This window comes from Danio rerio, chromosome 18, assembly GCF_049306965.1.
Source record: "Danio rerio strain Tuebingen ecotype United States chromosome 18, GRCz12tu, whole genome shotgun sequence".
NCBI classification, from domain to species: domain Eukaryota; kingdom Metazoa; phylum Chordata; class Actinopteri; order Cypriniformes; family Danionidae; genus Danio; species Danio rerio.
In genome coordinates, this window is record NC_133193.1 from 10,824,603 (window position 1) to 10,844,750 (window position 20,148).

Sequence of the window (20,148 nt, forward strand, 5' to 3'; positions counted from 1 at the left end):
TCTTGTAAAGCGTTCATTAATCACAGTTCAACATTTACTAACGTATTAGTAAAATTCCAAAGCTGTGCTCGTTAACATTAGTTAATGCACAGTGAGTTAACAAGAACTACCATTATTTAACTTGCCATTAGCCTTAACAAAGATATAATAAATGTATTTACTAACATGAGCAAACACTCAGTAATACATTAATAACATGGACGAATATTTTAAAGTGTTACAAAGAAAAAAAAACATTTCAAGCACTCGCAATTCCTTACACAATTCTGATTAGGAAATTTGTCAGCTGTCTTATGCTAATTTCTAGAAGCCTAAAAAATGACTTAATCAGGTTTTGGCAGTTGCAGTGACTGTAAATTGCAGCATTAATCAGGACAGAAGGGCACTATAAAGAGAGCAGAATGTAAGGGCGGACCTGAGAGAACGAGAGCGAGCGAGAGAGAGAGACAGAAGGAGCGAGTGCTGGGGGGTGGATGAGAGTGTTTGGCTGATGTCCATGTGTTTCAGCAGGGGAGTTGAAGCAGTCAGGAGGAGAGAGAGGACTGACGCGTGGAGAAGCAGTATTTCATAGACAGAGGAGGCTTCTTCTCATTAGAGGAGGTGGAGGCTCTCCAAGATCAGACACACACCCGTACACACACACACACAGTCTTATGAGTTTGAGGAATTCATCGGCTGTGGTTACAGTGACAGGAACAGTCAGCCAGGGTTGAGTCACAGCATTTAGACGGTTTTCTTCACACTCAGTGAAGTGAGTTTGAAGACTGGGCTGATGACAGATAACTCGTTTCCTACAACCGGCAGTTCAGTTTAGTTCAGTCAGTCAGTGGATGGAGGATCGTAAGGAGACGGTGTGATACATTTAAGCGGAGTGTGTGAGGATGGCGTGGGGTGTGTGGACTTTCACGCTTTGCTTGGTGTTTTGGATCAGCTCCGCGACTCAGTCGACAAAAAGTGTGTATCCAAGATTACGGCTGTCTCACAAAGGTAAGGCAACAGGTGTTTATATATATATATGTGTGTGTGTGTGTGTGTGTGTGTGTGTGTGACTGTTGCAGTAAAAAATAGGGCAGATATCCTCAGGCAAAGATAACATGTGGAATTTCTTTATCAATTCTGTCTGCCCTTCTTCCCTCATGTCTTTTTTTTCTTAAGTATTTGATTTAAACAATTTTTTTTATAGTAAGAAAGAAATTCTAAATGCTTATATTAAAAGCTGACATTGATCATAATTGTTCAGTTAATATGAGGCTGAAATCATAATTATAAACATGTATAGATTGTTTAGTAGATAGATAAGATTTATTTGACATAGATCTCCTTTCTGCTCTTACTAATGACATTCATTCATTCATACATTCAGTCATTTTCTTGTCGGCTTAGTCCCTTTATTAATCTGGGGTTGCCACAGCAGAATGAACCGCCAACTTATCCAGCTAATTTTTATGCAGCCACAACCCGTCTGGGAAATACTAGTGACATAATACAGGTTAAAGCAAAGCTGGAGTACTTTACAACTGTTCCCCACAGTTAATATGGACAGTTGTCTTAAAGAAATAGAAATTAAAGAAATATATAAAAAATAAAATATTTTTTGTGATAATTTATACATAAATTATATATTTTAACATTTTACATATTTAAATTAGTATTAGATTGTTTTAGTTCTTATTATAAAACACATTTTACGATTGTTTAACATTTGCTAAAATCTCAAAATTAATTTTCATAAATTCAAATAGGCAAATGAAGGTTTGTTTGAATTTGAATTCTCATTTAATATTGGATTTCAGTCATTGTCATTTGCACATGCAACTGTAAGATCTAAATTATGGCAAGCAGATTTCACTAAGTAGGACATGTTACTGGATTAACATCTATGTTGATCCTGGAACAACATTCCAATCAGCCAATCAGAATTAAGGGATATGTTTACAGTATATGTTAAGCTTGGGTTTACAGCTAGGTTTATGCACTTCTACATGATTTTTTTCCAACTATTATCCCCCTCTGGTTTTGTGAATAGTTTACAGTTATGGTTGGGTTTAGGGGTAGGGAATAGGTATGGATTACAGCAAAAATGATGGTCCAGGATCAACATACAGTAGATGTAAATCCAGGGTCGCATCATACTTTGCAAAATCACGTTGCCCTAAATCATGCACATGAACCTGTATGATTCACGTTTCCAAACAATGTCATTTGTGCACCGTTTGTGCATTTTGTACGATTACATTTTAACATGTTTCTTTTCAACCTCCTTCACATGATTTCCTGCTATCTCATTTGATCATTATTTCGCTCAGACTCAGTTGTGCAAAAAAGGGATGGGCTGTATGGACTTATCATAACATTTCCTAGTTTCTTTTAAAATATCTTGATGAGTGACAATAATTAATGTATCCACTGAGAGACAAATGTGCTATCTTTAGAAATACAAAGGGCAACACTTTCTCAAAGTGTTGTCAGCACACACTTGTAATAAACAGTAATGCGTTTCATTCATACTGGACGCTAGAGGGCACCTTTGTGCATAAACTCTGCATGTGCAATACAAAATAAAGGCATAAGCTATACCTGTAGCTAAAAAGATAGAAATGGTTAACTGACATAGACATGGACACAACTGATGGTACCCTTGCATTGAAGAAAGAACAACTACCCCAATATTACACGAGGAGAGTTCACACTGATCATGGCAGGGATTTCAGTGATGTCTAGAGTCATCTTAAAACACTGGAAAACTCACAATTCCAGAGAATAGGTCAATTATAATGACTAAAATAGTTTCATATGAACATGTACTTTACAGACTACATGATAAGGACAAAGCAGGGGTCTTTGTGTGAATCCCAGTGTGGGAAAACGTCTGGTCTTATGCGACTAATGTCTTGTAACACAGTTTAAAATTAGACACCGGGTTTTCTTTTATAATATTGTACTTTTGTTCTTTTGTGGTTACTAACCACAGTATACATCCTAGCTTTACATTTAATAGGCCTGCCAGGGATCATTTTTAATACGTGTTTGTATTATTTTGTCATGTACCAGAAGAAAACAATAAAGAAACCATTTTAAAAAGAAATGAAAAACTAGAGTGGTCAGGGAATAACCCAACTGAAAAAATAATGATTCATCAAAAGTGACTGAAAATAAACTACTGAAAATCAGATATTGGTTTCAAATTGTGGTTCAGCAGAAGCATTAAAAACTAATAAAACCAACACGAACTCATTAGGAAAACGTATTTGAAATTGTGGACACAGCGCCCTCTAGTAGATTTGTCAAAACAAAGTCCGCAAGGACACGTAATTCAGTGTACATATTTGTTGGTTTTAAAAAATGTAGCCCTGGCCACATATTTCCAATGAGCCCGGTTGAATAAAACTGGCCTGTACAAAATTGAAAGAAACCAACAATTTTGTCGACATCTGCATATGCTGATTGACCTAGCTTTTTTACTGTGTAGAATTAGATAAAAAATGTATAACTTGATCCTCATTCTGTAATATGAAACCACATTTGGTCACAAAAATAAGTTATTTCAAACACTCAACTGATGTTATAAAGTGAACTTGGGATGAAAGTAAATAAATCTGTTTGTAAACAGTCTTATACACGAAAAACTGAGCTACTGTTCATTTGTTATTTGCACAGCTTCATGCTTGCTGATAATTTTTTTTCTCCCCATAAGAATCTTGACTTATCAAGCTAATTCAAATTCAGTCGCCACCAGTTCAGTGAAACCAATACATTCCTGTGGCTTTAAAATAATAATAATAATAACAGTGATACAATTATAATGATATAAAAACAGTTTTCCCTACTTTTATTTTCAACTCTAAATTTTACGAGCTGTGAGTTTAATTATAGACTTAAGGATGATTTGCATGCAGCCACTTGTGTTGCTATAAATACATCTGGATTCTTTTATTTGTGTTTTTCCACACTGTCATGGTGGCTGAGCTTCTACAATGTGGTTTTCTGTCAGCTTAAGTGGTTCACTGATGGAAGGTCAACTGTTCTTTTCACAATGCTGGTCTCTCATTGGCATGTTTACAGTGAATTTCAGGCATAGATGGGGGCATCCTTTGTAGATGAACACCCTAGCCTCAAGCAAATAGCCCATGCCTCTCTCTGTCTTCCTCTTTGATCAGAATACTCTGGAAAAAGTGTCATATAAAAATCCACAGCGCAGCGTTGGTCATTCTTGAGACTTGTGCAATTTCAGTGTAAATCAAACCAGGTCCATCTATAAGCTATCTGTAAAATCTGCTCACAGAAACGATGTCTTTTCACTGCTGCTGTGATCTGGCCAAAGGTTGTAAGCTGAGGTGTGTCTGAGTGACTCTTCTCATCAGATTTGTCATAATATTGATTTTGACTGTCATATTCACTGGGTTTATGTGCATAGCTGCTGGCAAATTCAAACAAATTGAGATTGACGTGTGGCAAAGAAGTAGGGCAAATATCCTCAGGCTCAAAAATAAAAAGTGGAATTTCTTTCACAATACTTTCAGTGCCGTTCTTCTCCCTGTTTTAAGTAAATGTCACTTATAATGGCCGTTCTGACCTGAAAGGGCATTCATTTTTAACACTTTAATTATAATCATAAAATTTGTGCATTTATTGTTTTATTTTTTTTATACTGTATATATTTACCGGTCAGACAGAAATAAGAAAAAGTAAATTATTGAAGAAATTTTAAGGGCACCCAGGTTACCCCTTTTTTCAGATTTAATTTTGTTTAAGAAAAAACAATAATCTCATATTAAGCTTTATTTTACATCTACAGAATCATGAGAAAATTGTGATTTTTTTTTTTTTTTTATTTTTATTTATTTATTTTTTTTTATTTTAAGCAAAAAAAATTCTCATTTTAGCCAGAATCGTGCAGCTCTACTGTACACTGACTTTCAGCTAAATTTAATATTTTATTTTTACTAAATTTTGTTGGCGCGTATTTGCATTCAATATGCTTCCTATGAATATAAAGTGACTTTTGTTAAGTAAATATGTAATAGGATTTTGGTGTCGGCATCATAATCCTTTTTTACCCTTTAGTCAAATATTTTTGTAATACTCAATATCCTAAAATTTAGTCTATGAAACTTCGGGTCATATGAATTTAAATATATTTTTGGAATTTGATTACAAAAGATTTGTTTTAGCCTATAAAACAAATAGGTCATGCTATCCTTTCTTTTCTTTTTTCATGTTTCACTAGACGCTTATGGTTTCTATGTCATCTGTCATCTTTTTTTGAGTTCCTCTATATGCTGTCATTGATTAGGTGTGCTCTGCGTGTCTAGACTGATAGATGTTTCTCGCTTCAGCAGAAGCTTTTTTGCATATCCTATCATTATGGAATGAAAAACATGTTGGCTTTCTGACTAACATGAAGACCTCAGAGGCAGCCAAGGCATTTTTGTAGACCTTGAAGGCAATGACAGGAGTTTGACTTGTGGTTAAATCCATTGGGATTCTCCTCCTGGATTTTTAAGATGTTTTGAATTATATTCAGAATTAAAACCAGGAGTTGGTTTAATTAAATCTTAACCTAATCTGCCAGCGGCTGCAGAGTGGTAACTTGTTTTTTTTTTTTCATAAGCAATTTATATAAATAAATGGTTTGTTTCCCTTTTTGTGAAATCCATATTGTAATTAAAAATGTGTATACAATTGAGTATTGAAATATGCTGTATCTGAACATCGATGTGAACTAAGGATGATCATTTCTGTTAATTTTGCCAAGCAACCATCGCCTCGCTAACCGAATATTAACGGTTAACTGGTCAGATTAATATTAAATTACTTAATTTGAAAAAAAGACGTGTCTATTTTGTGTCCGACACGCATTGCATTTTAAAGTCCGGACTTATTTTAAACTGCAAAAATGTTAGCAACAAAACATCTTCATGCATCTGCAGTATTTCCAACAGCACACAAATACAGAATAAACTAAATAAAAAGAATTTAATTAAAGTCCTGCCCTAAATATATTTCTCTTAAATGACAAGTTTAGATTACAAAACAAAAACACTGACTGAATCATTTTTAAGAGTCGCCTTTTTTTTCCCCCCCATGTTTTTTTTTTTCGTCCGTCAAGTAAAAATACCTTAATCGCATTTAATTATTGATCCGCTCTAATTCTTATCATTCAAGCCTCAGTCAGCATTTTTTATATAAATAATAGAAGATAATATCTTGAGCATCTGATTTTACCTAATGCTTGTGTTTTTATTTCCTCACTCACTGTGCGCTGCGTGTGAGGAAAGACAATGACGAGGCTCATATGTTGACTTTTTATAAAGTATATAGGCTACTATAGCATATACCAATTTTGTTGTCTACGTATGATATTGCATTCATTTGCATACATGTTTTATAAGCTTTAAAATGAAAGCCTCAGTTTGGTGCGGAGCTCTCATTATGCACAAATCAAGAAAATCTTGGGATTTGTTTGATTCGTAGATTAGGCTATGAAGGCTGTATTAAAAATTGGATCTTTAAAAAGGAATATTTTTAACTGTAATTTTCCAAATGTAATAAAGGTTGGTTTGTTAGTTGTACAGTAAATTGTCAATAGCCTATTTGTTGAGTTTATGATGCAGATCCAGGATAGAGGCAATCAGCATCAGCGCTGGTTTGGCATCCACTCGTCTGTGTCAAACTGTGACCAGTAATATCCTTTTTTCATTTTGCTTCTTTGGCAAAATATGTCTGTAGGCACGTGGGGTTGCATGTGTTACCATACCGCCAAATATGTTGCACATCAGGGGCCGATCACAGCGAATGCCAGGCCGATCACAGCGAACGCCAGGCACACCACCCTGCCTTTTTGTTGACAAGAAAAAAAAAGCACAGTGCTGTTTTATGTCAGTAGTAAACAACTGAATCTGCTGGGTATTGTGCGCAAGTGTTGCTGTCAATGTTGTTATAATTGTAATATTTAATAATATTGTGATATTCAAGATTTGTAAAGTAATACAGCTTTGAATAACTTGAAACAGCAACCACTAGTCTCTTCTCCATCTTTACAAGTTAGCCTTAGTCGTCTTGACAACACAAACACTGCTGTTACCTCAAGCTTTCATTTGATTAAAGAATGAAAAAGACATGACTGACAGTGCAAGTTTTTTTTTTTTCTCTCTCCACTCAGGGTTGACTTTTATTTCAACTGTGAGCACACAGCGCATAACAACAAAAACGCAAGGTGCGCAGGGCACCTAAGCAGCGCGCAAAACACTCACGGCCGTAAGTAAACTGTTCATAAGATGCACCTCTCAATGCAAAAAGCGCATTCATTGTGATCGACCCTTTATGCAGCCAAACTTTAAAAACGTATAAAATAATAATTTTTAAATAACAACATGAATCAGTCCAAGGCACTCAAAGAAATGTGGAAAATTTAAAAGGCTAGGCTCTCGAATTTTTATTTATTTATTTATTTAATTTTCCACAATTTTTTAATTTTTTTAATTTTTTTTTTTGTGCCTTGGACTGTTTTATGTTGTTTTGATGAATCCCCTGCCCAAAGAGCACCGGCCAAATATTTTAGATACCCCTGAGCTCTTTTTGTTCGTTATTTGGAATATTAATATTTTTTTAATCATTTAACTGATACCATTAATTAGTTAAAAATGCACCCTTTCGGTTAACGGTTTTTCGAATATTTTGAGCATTCTTAGTTATGATTATTGTTAGTAGTAGTGTTTTTATTATGTGTATTTGAATATAAAGTTCAATTTAAGATGGCAAAATCAATCAGAAGTATGTGCAATTATGTGTGCATGCTTGCCAAACTTATTAACGTAATAGGTTTGTGTAATTTAGTCATTAATGGTTCTTGTTATTGATGTAAAATCAACTAAATGTGGAAATATTATGTGGGAAAATGGATTTTCTGCCCTTTTAATTTTTAATTTTTATTATTATTATTTTTTTTTCAAATAATGACAGGTTATTAAATTCCAAGTATACTTGGGCGTATCCTATAGAACAATGGTACATTTTTCTTAGGTATAACTTGCAAATGATCCTAGCCAACGGTTGCTTGTAGTAACCTGTGTTTGTGTGCTCAACTGGAACATATTTAACACGCTTATCAATACTTGTAATACTTGAGTTTTTCTCCTGTGTGGATTTTATGAATGCTTCTTTGTTTCCTACTTGATTATATCATGTTTACAGCAGCTTGCACATGTGCTTCTAGATATTACATTTGAGCCTGCTGCACTGAAAAGCTACTGCATGGCAAAGTGCTTTATTTACTAATGAAATGCATTTCAGTTTGCATAGTTTCAGTGGGATTTGTAATTCTGTTTAGTAAGCATGCTAACCCTAGTTGAAGATTTGATAGGCTAATTGAATAACAATATTTGAAGATTGGATTTGTTCTGTTACTGTGATTTTTAACTAATCAAGTGGAAAATGGAGTCCAAAAGGGAATTCTCCATTCTAATTAGTTCAAACACAAAGCTTTAAACTGCTGCTCTGCCATCATTTGACTATGCTTTGCCTCTTTGCCAGTGTCAGAACATGGATGCACTGGGGCACTGTTTTTGCAACTTTTAGTGTTTATGAATAGGTTACATCAAAATGAACACGAGTAATCTTGACAAACTATGGCAGCCATTGTAGCTAGTTGTTTTTCAATGGAAAGTTTATAAAGAATATATTTGCAAAATTTCTGTAAGTTGTACAGAAAACGCTTATTAGATATGGAGTACATATCACCGTAATAACAAAACACGCACACATTCACTGCTATACATCAGGGTTTATTTTGAAAGGCAAGAGTGCTCAGAGCCACATCCCATCAAACACATATAGTCCAACGACTAAAGGCTCGTACACTGGGATGCTTTTCATTTACGTTTTTCGTCAGCATTTTTCGAGACATTTTTCCAGATTCAAGCGCAAGTGATTTTCACTGCGGTCAAGCAGAAGAGTATGCAAAATCACTCCTTGAGGATAGAGGGCGCTGCACAACTTTAAGCTTCTGTTACTGGTGATTGCAACAAGCATGGATGGTTCAAGTAGCAGCTCCAGCTCTTGCGATGAAGAAATGAGTATTGTTTACCATAGCAATAAGCAGCTCCATGTTTATTCATCACATCACATCTTCTTTAATGTGCGCCCGCAGTTTTGCGCTTGAGCGCCTCTAGGTGCTGTTTACTGTAACTTCAGCAGCTCTGTGTACGTGAACAAAAGTGGCAGTCTGACTGGTGGTGAAGGTTTTGACATGGTGCATGAAAACAAAACAAAAAATAAACATGAGGCATTTTAAAAATTAAGCTTTTACACCTGCCATTTTGAGCGGTGGTGTGCTTTTCTAGTTTGACTGATGGGAAATTTAGCCAATTGGTGCATGATCTTTCGAATGATGGTGGCGCTTATTCATCTGTTGGATGCGTTTTTGTTCTATTGCTGTATGTCTTCAACAAATCCTATTCGCTTGTAAAGGAAGCTTTATGTTTTCATATAAACTCTCCTTGAAAGGGTTTGGCTTCGTTGTCTAACAGCTGAAGCAACAACACATTCAACTGGTTTGTAGGTGTTTGAGTGATATTGTGTAGGCGGGTGCACATATATGATATTTATTTTTAAATGGCTTTGCGGGTTTACCGAGGGTAAAAACAACAAAAGTGAGAGTTTAGGGATTGAAATTGGCACAATTAGACGGAGCTGCAACTTGGCAAATGGGTTTGTTTATGAGGGGAATATAACTGCTATGATTTCATGCATGAAAATTGTCAACCACATTTAAGTAACATCCCAGTGGTGCATTCCTGATCACATGCAGGTACTTTTGAACAGCGATTGAATAGTGACTTATTTAGTGGTTCGATTTGGAAGTTCCTCTCTACCGCAAGATCCGAAGGGCAGCACGTTTGAGCACATGATCTGCAAGAGCTGTATATTTATTCGAGAGTGAGTTCAGTTTCAATCTAGTCCAAACATTATTTCAAAACACTTCCAACTGGTTCTGGAGTGTCCGACCCCGGTTTGAGGTGATGTCACGCTGTTAGGACAGAGTTTGAGTTTCGTGCATTAACCTGTATAAATAAACCATGCTGGCTTCGGTGCGGGATTACTGAATGGTTACCCCTTGCCAAATTTCAACAAGGAGCCCCCCAAAAGCTCTCCAGAGCTTTTAGCCCTTGTCCCAGCTACTTATAAAGAGTGTGAGTTTCTTATCCTGAATCTATAGCCATTCAAACATACAAATCCACACGGACCTCCTGTTGGTCCCAGCTATCATCACGTAAATGGATGGTTGTGAAGGTTTTATGAGGTTTGTTGAAACAATTTAAACACGGTTGCTCCTATACATCAGTATAAATGTGAGCAAAAGACATATTTTGAGCTCTCTGACACTTAAGTACAGTCAAATAGGCAACATACTGAAGTTTCACTGGTCTATAATAACAAGCTATAGCAGCTTTTCCATCGTCAGTCATCTCTAAATGGCTAATCACAGATTGAGCACTATAAATCAGTTTTTCATCACCCTTTACTGTTGAACACGATCTTTAAGTTTTGAATTCAGCCTTGGGATTTGTTTTACAGAGCTGTTGGCTGTTATTGAGGAAGACCAAGGTCTGTGTTTAATTTTTTTATTCTGTTTTAAATGGACAGTATAACAGCCCATTAGACAGCTCATGTTGCGCTTGGGCTTGGGTCATAATAACTAACGTACTGCTCAAGTCTCTGCAGTCATTTTAAACCTACCTCAGTGCAGACAACAAGGCTCATCTATGTTTCGGACGACTTTAAGTGAATTTGCCTAAGGCTATTTTCTTTCTGATGAATAGGGGAATTTTAGATCCCAACAGAAATCGTTTAGGGGAAAATATCAAATTTTACCATTCCACTTCATTTCATATGGCTTTCATTTAACCAGACATGCTGTCCTTGTGTATACTGGCATAATCCGGGCATTTTAGACCCCTTAACTTGCATTTTGACCGATAGGATTGTGATCAGATTACTGAAAGCATTTGGACATGATCTGGAATAAATCTTTTTAAGCACTGTCTGGAAAAAAATGTACATTGGAGAAACAATTTAGTACGTTGGGGTCAAAACCTTTAACTGTATCTAGAATGGTCCACAATAGGTCCTTAGGGTATTATTTCCCCCCAAAATTGATTATAAATTCTAGACGCACAAACTGGTTCCCTTTAGGTTAACACCGTAGTGATGGCAATTTGCATGTGCAGCTTTGGGTTTTTTTTTTTTACAAAGATTGAGGGAGTAGTTCACTTAAATATTAAAATGTTGTAATTTAGTCATTTTAATGTTATTTTATTATAATTTTTTATATATTTATTTTATTGATTTACTAAATTATGGGGAATATTCAGAGGGTATTGTAAACATTGGGTTCTAAATAACATTGAACCCTATAGAGCAATGAATCGATGAAAAAAATAGCTTTCTGCTGTGTTGCGCTACAACAGCCAAAAAAAGAAGTATTCTTATCAAATGTGTTTTTCACTGGAAGTGGAAAGGCATTTTAGACACCTTTTAAAACGTCTTGAATTTACAAAAATGCACTTTTTTAAAACCAGGTTTAAACTGATCCCAATATGTAGTTTGTGTTTGCAAATTGATGATTTTAATATGAAACTCTTAGGAATGAAGTGTGGTTTCACAATTCCAAAGACGTACAGTATAAACAGAACCCATGTTTAGTTCCAGGTGTTGCTGTGACCTGTTTGTCATTCTGAAAAACAAGTTTTGCTTAGAGTCCTTAATACATGAAAGGAGAAGGACTTATACAAGCAAACCTCCTGTTGTTTCATCACTTAGTCATTGTATCCAAACAGCGCTGCATGTGATCAGCCTGCCTGCAGGTCATTGCGTAATTAATGATGTACTTTGGAGAGTTTGTTGCTGTCTTTGGTCTCTTTGTACAGTACATCTTTCTCAGTATTTCTCCTTGCATATCTAAAGTCTGCTTACCCAGTAAACACATCATTTTTTTTTAAATTAGGCATCCAAAGGGTGGTCATGGAGACTGGTTCTTCAGAGACAGTAAGACAGGAAGGAAGAAATGCTGGGTTTTAATAAACCTCACAGTCAGTACAATCAGCACAGAACAGCAGACCCACCAATGGCCCCAAAAATCAAGTGTTTCCTTGACCTACGGTGGCTTCAATGAATGCACATTGTTGTCTGGTCAATGAAAGAACTCCAAGGTCGGGTAATCCACAATGTATCCATCAATCAGCTTGTTTCCCCTCATCAAACTGCCTGAACAGCTATTCTGTGAAACAATAGCTTGGAATTTCATCAAACATCCAAATTGATGTCTTTCATCTTTGATATATTGTCATCTGGATGTTCTCTGTCCTCTACCTTTAGTAAATGTTCCCCCTTGCTTTTGTTTCCATGTGGCTTTTATTTTGGGGATGACATCATCCATAAATACTCTACACTATGGCTATGTTAAGATGGTTAATTGTAATGATAAAATCTTCAGCCATAGGAGAAATGGTCGTGCCAAACTGAGCCTGGTTTCTAACTGCTTTTATAATTTTTTTATTTTTCACTTTCGCCAATTGGTGAAGTTTTTTTCCTCGCCACTGTTGCCACTGGCTTGCATGGTTTGGGACCTGTAGAGCTGTGCATCGATGGATTTGCTCTTCAGTGTTTTACTCTTAGTAGTGATTAATAAACCACACTGAACTGAACTGAACTTAAACACTGAAAACTGAACTTGCACTGTTTCAATTTACTATGATCTTCATTGTCAAGCTGTTTTAACATGATCTACATTGTAAACGAGCAATACAAATAAAGGTGAATTGAATAAAGAATCTTTAACATGCATGGTATCTATAGCATTCAACAAAATGTTGTTCACAAAAGAAAAGCTTATTTTAAATGGTTACTCGCATCCTGGCCTTGTTTACTCTTGGTTTTAAGAAGTGCTTTCATCAAGCCAAACAAACATAGTCCATAAATTTAAGTGTAAACGGGGTCTTTAATGTTTTGACTCGACAGACAAATGGGTACAAAAACCTAAACATCACCTATCTAGTGGTGAGTTTGAATGCATGTTAAAGGCTCAATATAGTTTCATAAAATATCCAAAAACACTAGAGCATTTTTATATATTTTGTATACTTTCATGTATTCTAAATGTTTTGAAGAATGTTCAAATCCAGAGAAATAAGCTATTTTAATTAGTGAGATGGACTGTGTCATGCTAATGATGTCTCACACTCACCCGTGCTGCATCCCAATTTGCAAGTCACAATTTGCATCCTAATTAATATCTGTAAATAGAATTAGGATGTCACAAATCGTAGTATGTTGAAAAGGTTGTCAGAGGTTCTCGGATGGTTTACTATTTCCGGTAAAAATTTTAAGTGTAGAACTTTGATACTTTAGCTGCTGATATATCCCACAAAACATTGCATGTTGGATGTGAATTTGATTAAAACTACAAATGTGGGTAAAAAGTGTTTATAAACTACAAAGATGACGGATGCACGAGACCAACTGTCAAGTAGAAAGGCTTCGGTAAAGATGTTTGTTTGACTTAATTAATATCTAGCCCACTGGAAAATATTTAAGTCACATTTTCTGTGTTATATCTGCAACAACAATACTTAACTTCTATAAAGAAGTGTTTTGACTTTAACATCTAAATGCATAATTATCCAATAACCTGAGGAGGTTTCTCCGCATTAAAAGCATGGCAGATTAACCTGCTGCTGCTTATCCAATAAAGTAGGAAATTAAATATGACAGAAATGCGGATGACGTGTGGATGATTGACAGGGCTAAAAACTAAACAACATAACGATCTGTTAACGAGGAAATAGTATGTCCTAAAGCTTGTACACTCAAAAATATATATTTTTCCTTTACAAATAAGTACATACTTTTAGGGTGTAGTATAAGTATGCCAACTGGGATGCAACACCGATTTCTGATAAGGTTTTATAGAAAACAGGAACACCTAAAGACACTTTGTGTTATATTAAGTTGTATAGAGCAGCATTATAACAGAAACAAAGTGTACTTAGTATGATAAAAAAATGCTGCTGCTTTTCTGTGTAAAGAGAAACGAAAACAGTGAACTATGGCATAATAAAGGCTCTGCTGCTTTTAGGACAAATCTTGTTCGTATCCCATCAGCTGTTGCTTCATCACTATCATTTTGCTTATAATGAAAACCACAACTCCCATGGTTTTTTACAGTTTCGTAGTCATCAAACTACAACTTTGTTTGTTGTGAATAGATGCCCTCTAGTGGGGAAAGTTGCATAGTGTGCCTTACCAGGTGGATATAATGATTGGTTTCTGCTGACCACTTTGAATAGATCAATATAAATTCACTTTACATTTACATTTAGTCATTTAGCTGACGCTTTTATCCAAAGTGACTTACAAATGAGGACAAGGAAGCAATTTACACAACTATAAGAGCAACAATGAATAAGTGCTATAGGCAAGTTTCAGGTCTGTATACAAGCTAAAGAAGGATCTTTAATACAAGCTGGAAAAAGATCTAAAGAAAAACAGATTTTAGAAGCTTTCTTTTTAAATGTGTATGATCAACAAATGGTTTTCTGCTCCTGAGAACTGTTTAAATCGCTTTTGATGCCTGGTATTCTTCTGCAGACTTGTCACCTGAGGTATTTGTAGCAGCCATTGTGGGAGGACGTTTTAGCAGAGCTAACCATCTTCTATTTGTAAGTGAGTTACGATGTGACATTACTCAAGAGATATATTTAGTCAGGTATAATCTACTCTGGCTGACAGTCCAAGAATGATGTTGTACGAAATGTCAAGGTTTATTGTTATTTAAACCAGTGAGTAGTAAATTGCTCTTATAAGCCATTTTTCTTGCTCCTCCATGTTCTTCATTGCTCAAGGAAATTTATGAGAAAAATGTTTTATGAACTGAAATCTTTGGCGTCTTTAAACTCATCGGTTTGAGTGTTGAAAGACTTCTTTTTCCATGAAGTGTGTTCAGGAGTCTAAATGTTTGGAACAATGTGTTTTGGGTATTTTGACGCTCTTAAACACGGTCATTGCAGGTGGAGGAAAATTATAGGGAGGAAAACCGTGGAAGTTCCCTCAGTTTGTTTTCAAAGGATTCCACTTAAAATGTGTGTTTATCTCTGTACATGCCAAGACATTGAGCTGAATTTTGATGTGACATTCAGATGTTTGAGGTTGAGAAGTGAAAAGTCTCATAAATATAATATGATGAGCTGGGTGTTTCCTGTAAAAACGCTGAGAGGGGTTTTGTTATAATCACATACTGTACATTCTTTATGAAGCCTGAATCACCTAGTTGATTTTCAAAATATTATTTGTTTAGTGGTAGTAGCAAGTTTTTTTGTTTTTTTTTTCTCCATAATATAATGCCTAGGATGTTTTATATAAATAATAAAAAAATAAACTAAGGAAGTACATTTTAATGTAACATGCACATGATTATATTTTCAGTTTTTGTCAACATGACACCATCTATCTTCTTAAATTGGACTTATTAATGAATTAGTGGTGTAACGGATCACAAATGGTTTGTGGTTTTGTCAGTCATGGATCAGATAATTTTTCTGATCAGCCAAAAAGGGGAAGAGACAAATGTAATTTGCTTCCATTTATTTCAAAAACAACAACAAAAATGTTTTGGTTTTAATAACCAGAACTTAAAACCTGTAATTTTATAAAAAAATAAAAAATAAGGTAGTCATCAGCTGAATAAAAATAAATGGAAAAATATGCATTACTCTGAAAAATCCACTGTTACTCTTACTGTTGCTGATAAAATTAGTAAATGTAGAAATCTATCATTATAATTTTGTGCAACATATTTTTAGTCTCATTTTCAATAAATGATTCAGTTATTCACTCATAAAACTTTTTCATTGCTTTGTCATTTTTGAAGAATTGTTTAATGGCATATTTTTAATGACTGGTTGTCGCCACCTATTGTTTGAATAATGTAATTTCTGCCTACAACTTTCATTTTTGAGCATCAAGTTAAATGCATATGACGGTTTAATCTTTACCATAAAGATCAGTTTTATATAAGCTATAAACTGTTATCCCATTACTTGTGTTATTTGACCGTTTGTAAACTAAAGACAGAGTCTCTTTCTTGATTTTTGCGCTTCTCAAACACAGATTTGAATGCAGTGATTCTAAGGAATTATATAAATATGCAAATCACCATCATTTATAATTTATGTTGCGTGGGTGTTGAGATCCTGATCTTTTAATGATTATTTATGCAGCTTACACTGAATGCATTAATACAGGCTAAACAAATGATGACAGTAAACACCTTTAATAACCCAAGAAACCCTCCACACCCCGAATAACCTACTTCCACACTTCTTCCGTCATCATTATATTTGGCAGAAAAGCCTAAATGCTTTTCATACATGTGTGAATGACGCAAGAGAGAATTTAGTAAAGTAACAAAAAAGCATTAATCCACGGGTCATGTGGGTTTCGAACTGTGGGTTGGGATCTGTATGAATTACGGATCAATAATGATCCGTTACACCTTTATAAATTGCTTATTTTTATTTATCTGTTTGGTGTTGTGTTTTTAAATGCGTAGCATATATCAAGTTTTGTACAATATAAACTGAATATCTGTATGTTTGCTGCAATTTTCATAACATGATTATTTTACACAACATTGACTAAGACATTAGACGGACTGAGAATAAAGTAATTTTCTAATTCATTTGGGCTTTTAAAAATATTTCTATCAATTCAAATCATCATTTATATACAAAATATGAGCTGAAATGAAAACAATTATGTAAACTAATTACTTTAGATAGCAACTTGATTTTGTAATCTATGATGATGGAAATTGTTTGTTGGTACTGGGCGTTTATCAGATTTCATGTTATTATTATTAGTAGTAGTAATTTGATTTCTCATGAACTTATAACACTTGTAATATGATATATTTGTAGGAATAAATGTTCCTACATTCTTTGGAAGAGATTATCCTTTTCTGTAAACGGCATGAACACACAGCAAATGTTCCTTGAACTCAATTCTTGCTAGAGATTTCCAGTTCCCCAAAGCTGAATTTATGGTTTTATAAATGTCTTTTTTTTTCAGGCAGACTTTAATGAAGCATGAGGAAGAAATCAAACTGAATGCTATTGAAATCAATCAGAAACCACATCTTAGACCCACCCTTAGCCTCCTCCATGACTGACATGTGTTTTGTGTTTGTGCAATTGACAATTTGCCATGTATCAACACATCATGTGTCCTAGCAGGCAATTAAAGTTTATCTCTTGTCCACCATGGAATCGGCAGTAGCATGTTGTTTCAGTCAGCGCTGATGTTTGAAATCAAAATACCTGTCTGTCTTTGTTAACTTGATTGACAGCTCAAAGACCCTGCTCATATGAGGGGGAGCAGATGGATGATTTTTCCACTTTTTTTAAGCTCCCTGTGTTGTTGAATGTGTGACACTGCTCTTCTTTTATATATTTATACACACACACACACACACACACACACACACACACACACACACACATATATATATATATATATATATATATATATATATATATATATATATATATATATATATATATATGATATTGCTGGTATGTTTGAGCATTAAATAAATAACACTCTGTAAAGTTCAATTAAACTTATCCCTAGTATTTTATTTTGTTTTGCTTTCTGATGCATCTCATTGATACTTTTTCCCCCATGCAGATACATAGAATAACAAAACATATCTTTTTATATTTATGTGATTTATATTTTGTATCTTAATTATTTTTGTTTGTGTTATTTATTTAATTTTGATTGCTAGCTGATGTTTGAACATTTTAATGTATTTAGATTAGATTTTTTTCTTAAAATTGTTTAGTTGTATGTATTTATTTTATATATCATTTATTTGTATATTTTATTATTTTATTTTGCTTTGTGTAATGCATCAGACTGCTCTTCCTTTTTTCCTCGTAGAGCTGATGTGTGATACAATACTCTTAATTTATTTATTTTATTTTTTGTGTTGGTCAGATTGTACATCGCTGACGTTTTTGGAACAAGGCGATTCCATTCACCAAGCCCTTATTTTCTCCCAGGGAATCTCCCAGAGAATGTTTATGGAAATAACCTTTATCTACGTTCTCCCCATCTTATATCTTCACCCTTAGCCGAGCGCTGCATCTAAATATGGAGTCGACCTGCCAGTGTTGCTTTAAACGCTGTGGTAAATGCTTTAATCTCAACCTACATGCTGTGAAGCACAGACAAAACACCTTTTTGCAACGTGCCATATCTTAAAGAGCCATTGTTTCATCATGGAGATGAAATGACAACGTGGAGCTATAGGATATTTTCCATGGAATATTTAGCTGATAAAATATCTGGATTAAAGATTGTATTATCAGATATGTCTACATTTGTGCTTTGTGGTTTTGGCCACTAAAGTATGTTTGAGCATTGTTATCAACATTTGGAATTTTATTTAATTTTTTTAAGATCTATAAAGAACCATTTTTTGTTTGCTAAATTTGATGTTATTAGATATAGGTTTAAGTAAATAGTTAATATCTGTTTTATTTTATAAGTTCTTCCAAAAAAAAAAGTTATTCATTGATTTATTTATTTGTTTTCCTTCGACTTAGTCCCAGATTTATTAGGGGTCGCTAAGACAAAATGAAAAGCCAACTATTCCAGCATTTGTTTTATGCAGCGGATGCCCTTCCAGCCGCAACCCAGTACTGGGAAACACCCATAAACTCGCATTCATACACATACACTACGACCAATTTAGTTCATCCAATTCACCTGTAGAGCATGTCTTAGGACTGTGGAGAAATCCGGAGCATCTATAATGACAAATGTCTTATTTTACCAGTGAAAAAAAGTGACAGATGCAGAAAATGACAGATTGCAAGCATAAGTCTCGGACATAATAATTCAACTTCAGAATTATAAATACTTGTATGTATTCTGATGTAATAACTTTACTGTGCATTAACGACCAGCTAACATTTAAGGTCTATCAAATTCACCAGAATCGTGCAGCTCTACGTGCATTAAAATGTTATTATATCTGTCTGTTTTTGTCTTTAGTTTTAAGGAGTTCATAGTGGAAAATTTAGAAGTTTTTGTCCCAAAGTCTGTATTTATATATTATATCTTTTAACTCCGTCATTATTATTAATTTTTGGTTTAATGTAGTTAGATTTTTCCAAGAATCTTGCAACAGTAGTAAAGAATGTAAATAATTTTGTTTTGTCATTTAAATATCAGTGTGATGATCAGAGATCTGCCGTTGCTCATATGGGCTCAAATCTGCCTTGCTTCCTTATATTTTCAGTCAGTAGTGTGTCATTGAGAGAGAGCGGCAGGTTGATGTTAACCAGCTTCACTTCCTCTCGACTGCTTCATTGTAGTGTGACAGCTGCAATTAAGCACAGGTTAAAAAGTACATATAACATGAGTCAGAACAAATCATATAATACACCAATGCGGTAAGAGCCTTGTGATGTTGTTTGAGACGCCGGGTTGTATCACCTCACTGGGGCCACACTGAAACAGCAGTCCCACTGCCAACCCAAAACAAGGAAAATCCCTCTGGGCTTTACATCTACAGCAGATCAGCAGACTCTGAGCTTTAGCACACAATTGAGACCGTTTAGGGAGAAATATCTGGTAGAAGGAATGCAGACATTTAGGTTCATACACTCTCAGATATAAAGGTACACGAGCTGTCACTGGGGTGGCAGCTTTTTAAAAGGTGCAAATTCATACCTTAAAGGTCCATATTAATACCTCAAGGGTACATATTAGTATCTAAAAGTACAAAAGTGTTCCTCTAAAAATGTTGAGGTACTAATATATACTTTTGAGGTATGAATATGGACACTAAGTACAAATGTGTACCTTTTGAAAAGGTACCACCCCAGTGACCGCTTGTGTACCTTTATTTCTGAGAGTGTACTGTGTGTTTTAAGCAACTAGGAACATTTCCACGTGGATGCGTATAATTCCAAACAATATCTTAAGAAAATAAAAGTCAGACATCCAGTAGAGCTGACTCCAGACCTGTGAAACGGATCCACAATCAAATAGAACACGCACACTTAAAGTACAATCTGTTTC

At 34.8% G+C, this 20,148-nt stretch overlaps 1 protein-coding gene across 15 annotated transcripts in view; it reads left to right on the forward strand.

Moving 5' to 3' along the window:
• sema3e (sema domain, immunoglobulin domain (Ig), short basic domain, secreted, (semaphorin) 3E) overlaps positions 1-20,148 on the forward strand; it is a 128,671-nt gene that overhangs the window by 44,507 nt on the left and 64,016 nt on the right. For 7 of the 15 annotated variants that reach the window (XR_012393741.1, XR_012393740.1, XM_073929315.1 and 4 more), the window contains exon 1: positions 510-987. The exons of 5 other annotated variants lie outside the window; for them this stretch is intronic. Coding sequence is in view for 2 of the 10 variants with exons in the window: in XM_021467675.3 (XP_021323350.1) it covers positions 882-987 (106 nt within the window). In the remaining 8 variants the exon portion in view is untranslated. Of the gene's footprint in view, positions 1-509; positions 988-7,168; positions 7,258-20,148 lie in introns of those variants that run through there. 3 more of the 15 variants (XM_073929312.1, XM_073929314.1, NM_001045084.1) reach the window with 2 other exon arrangements.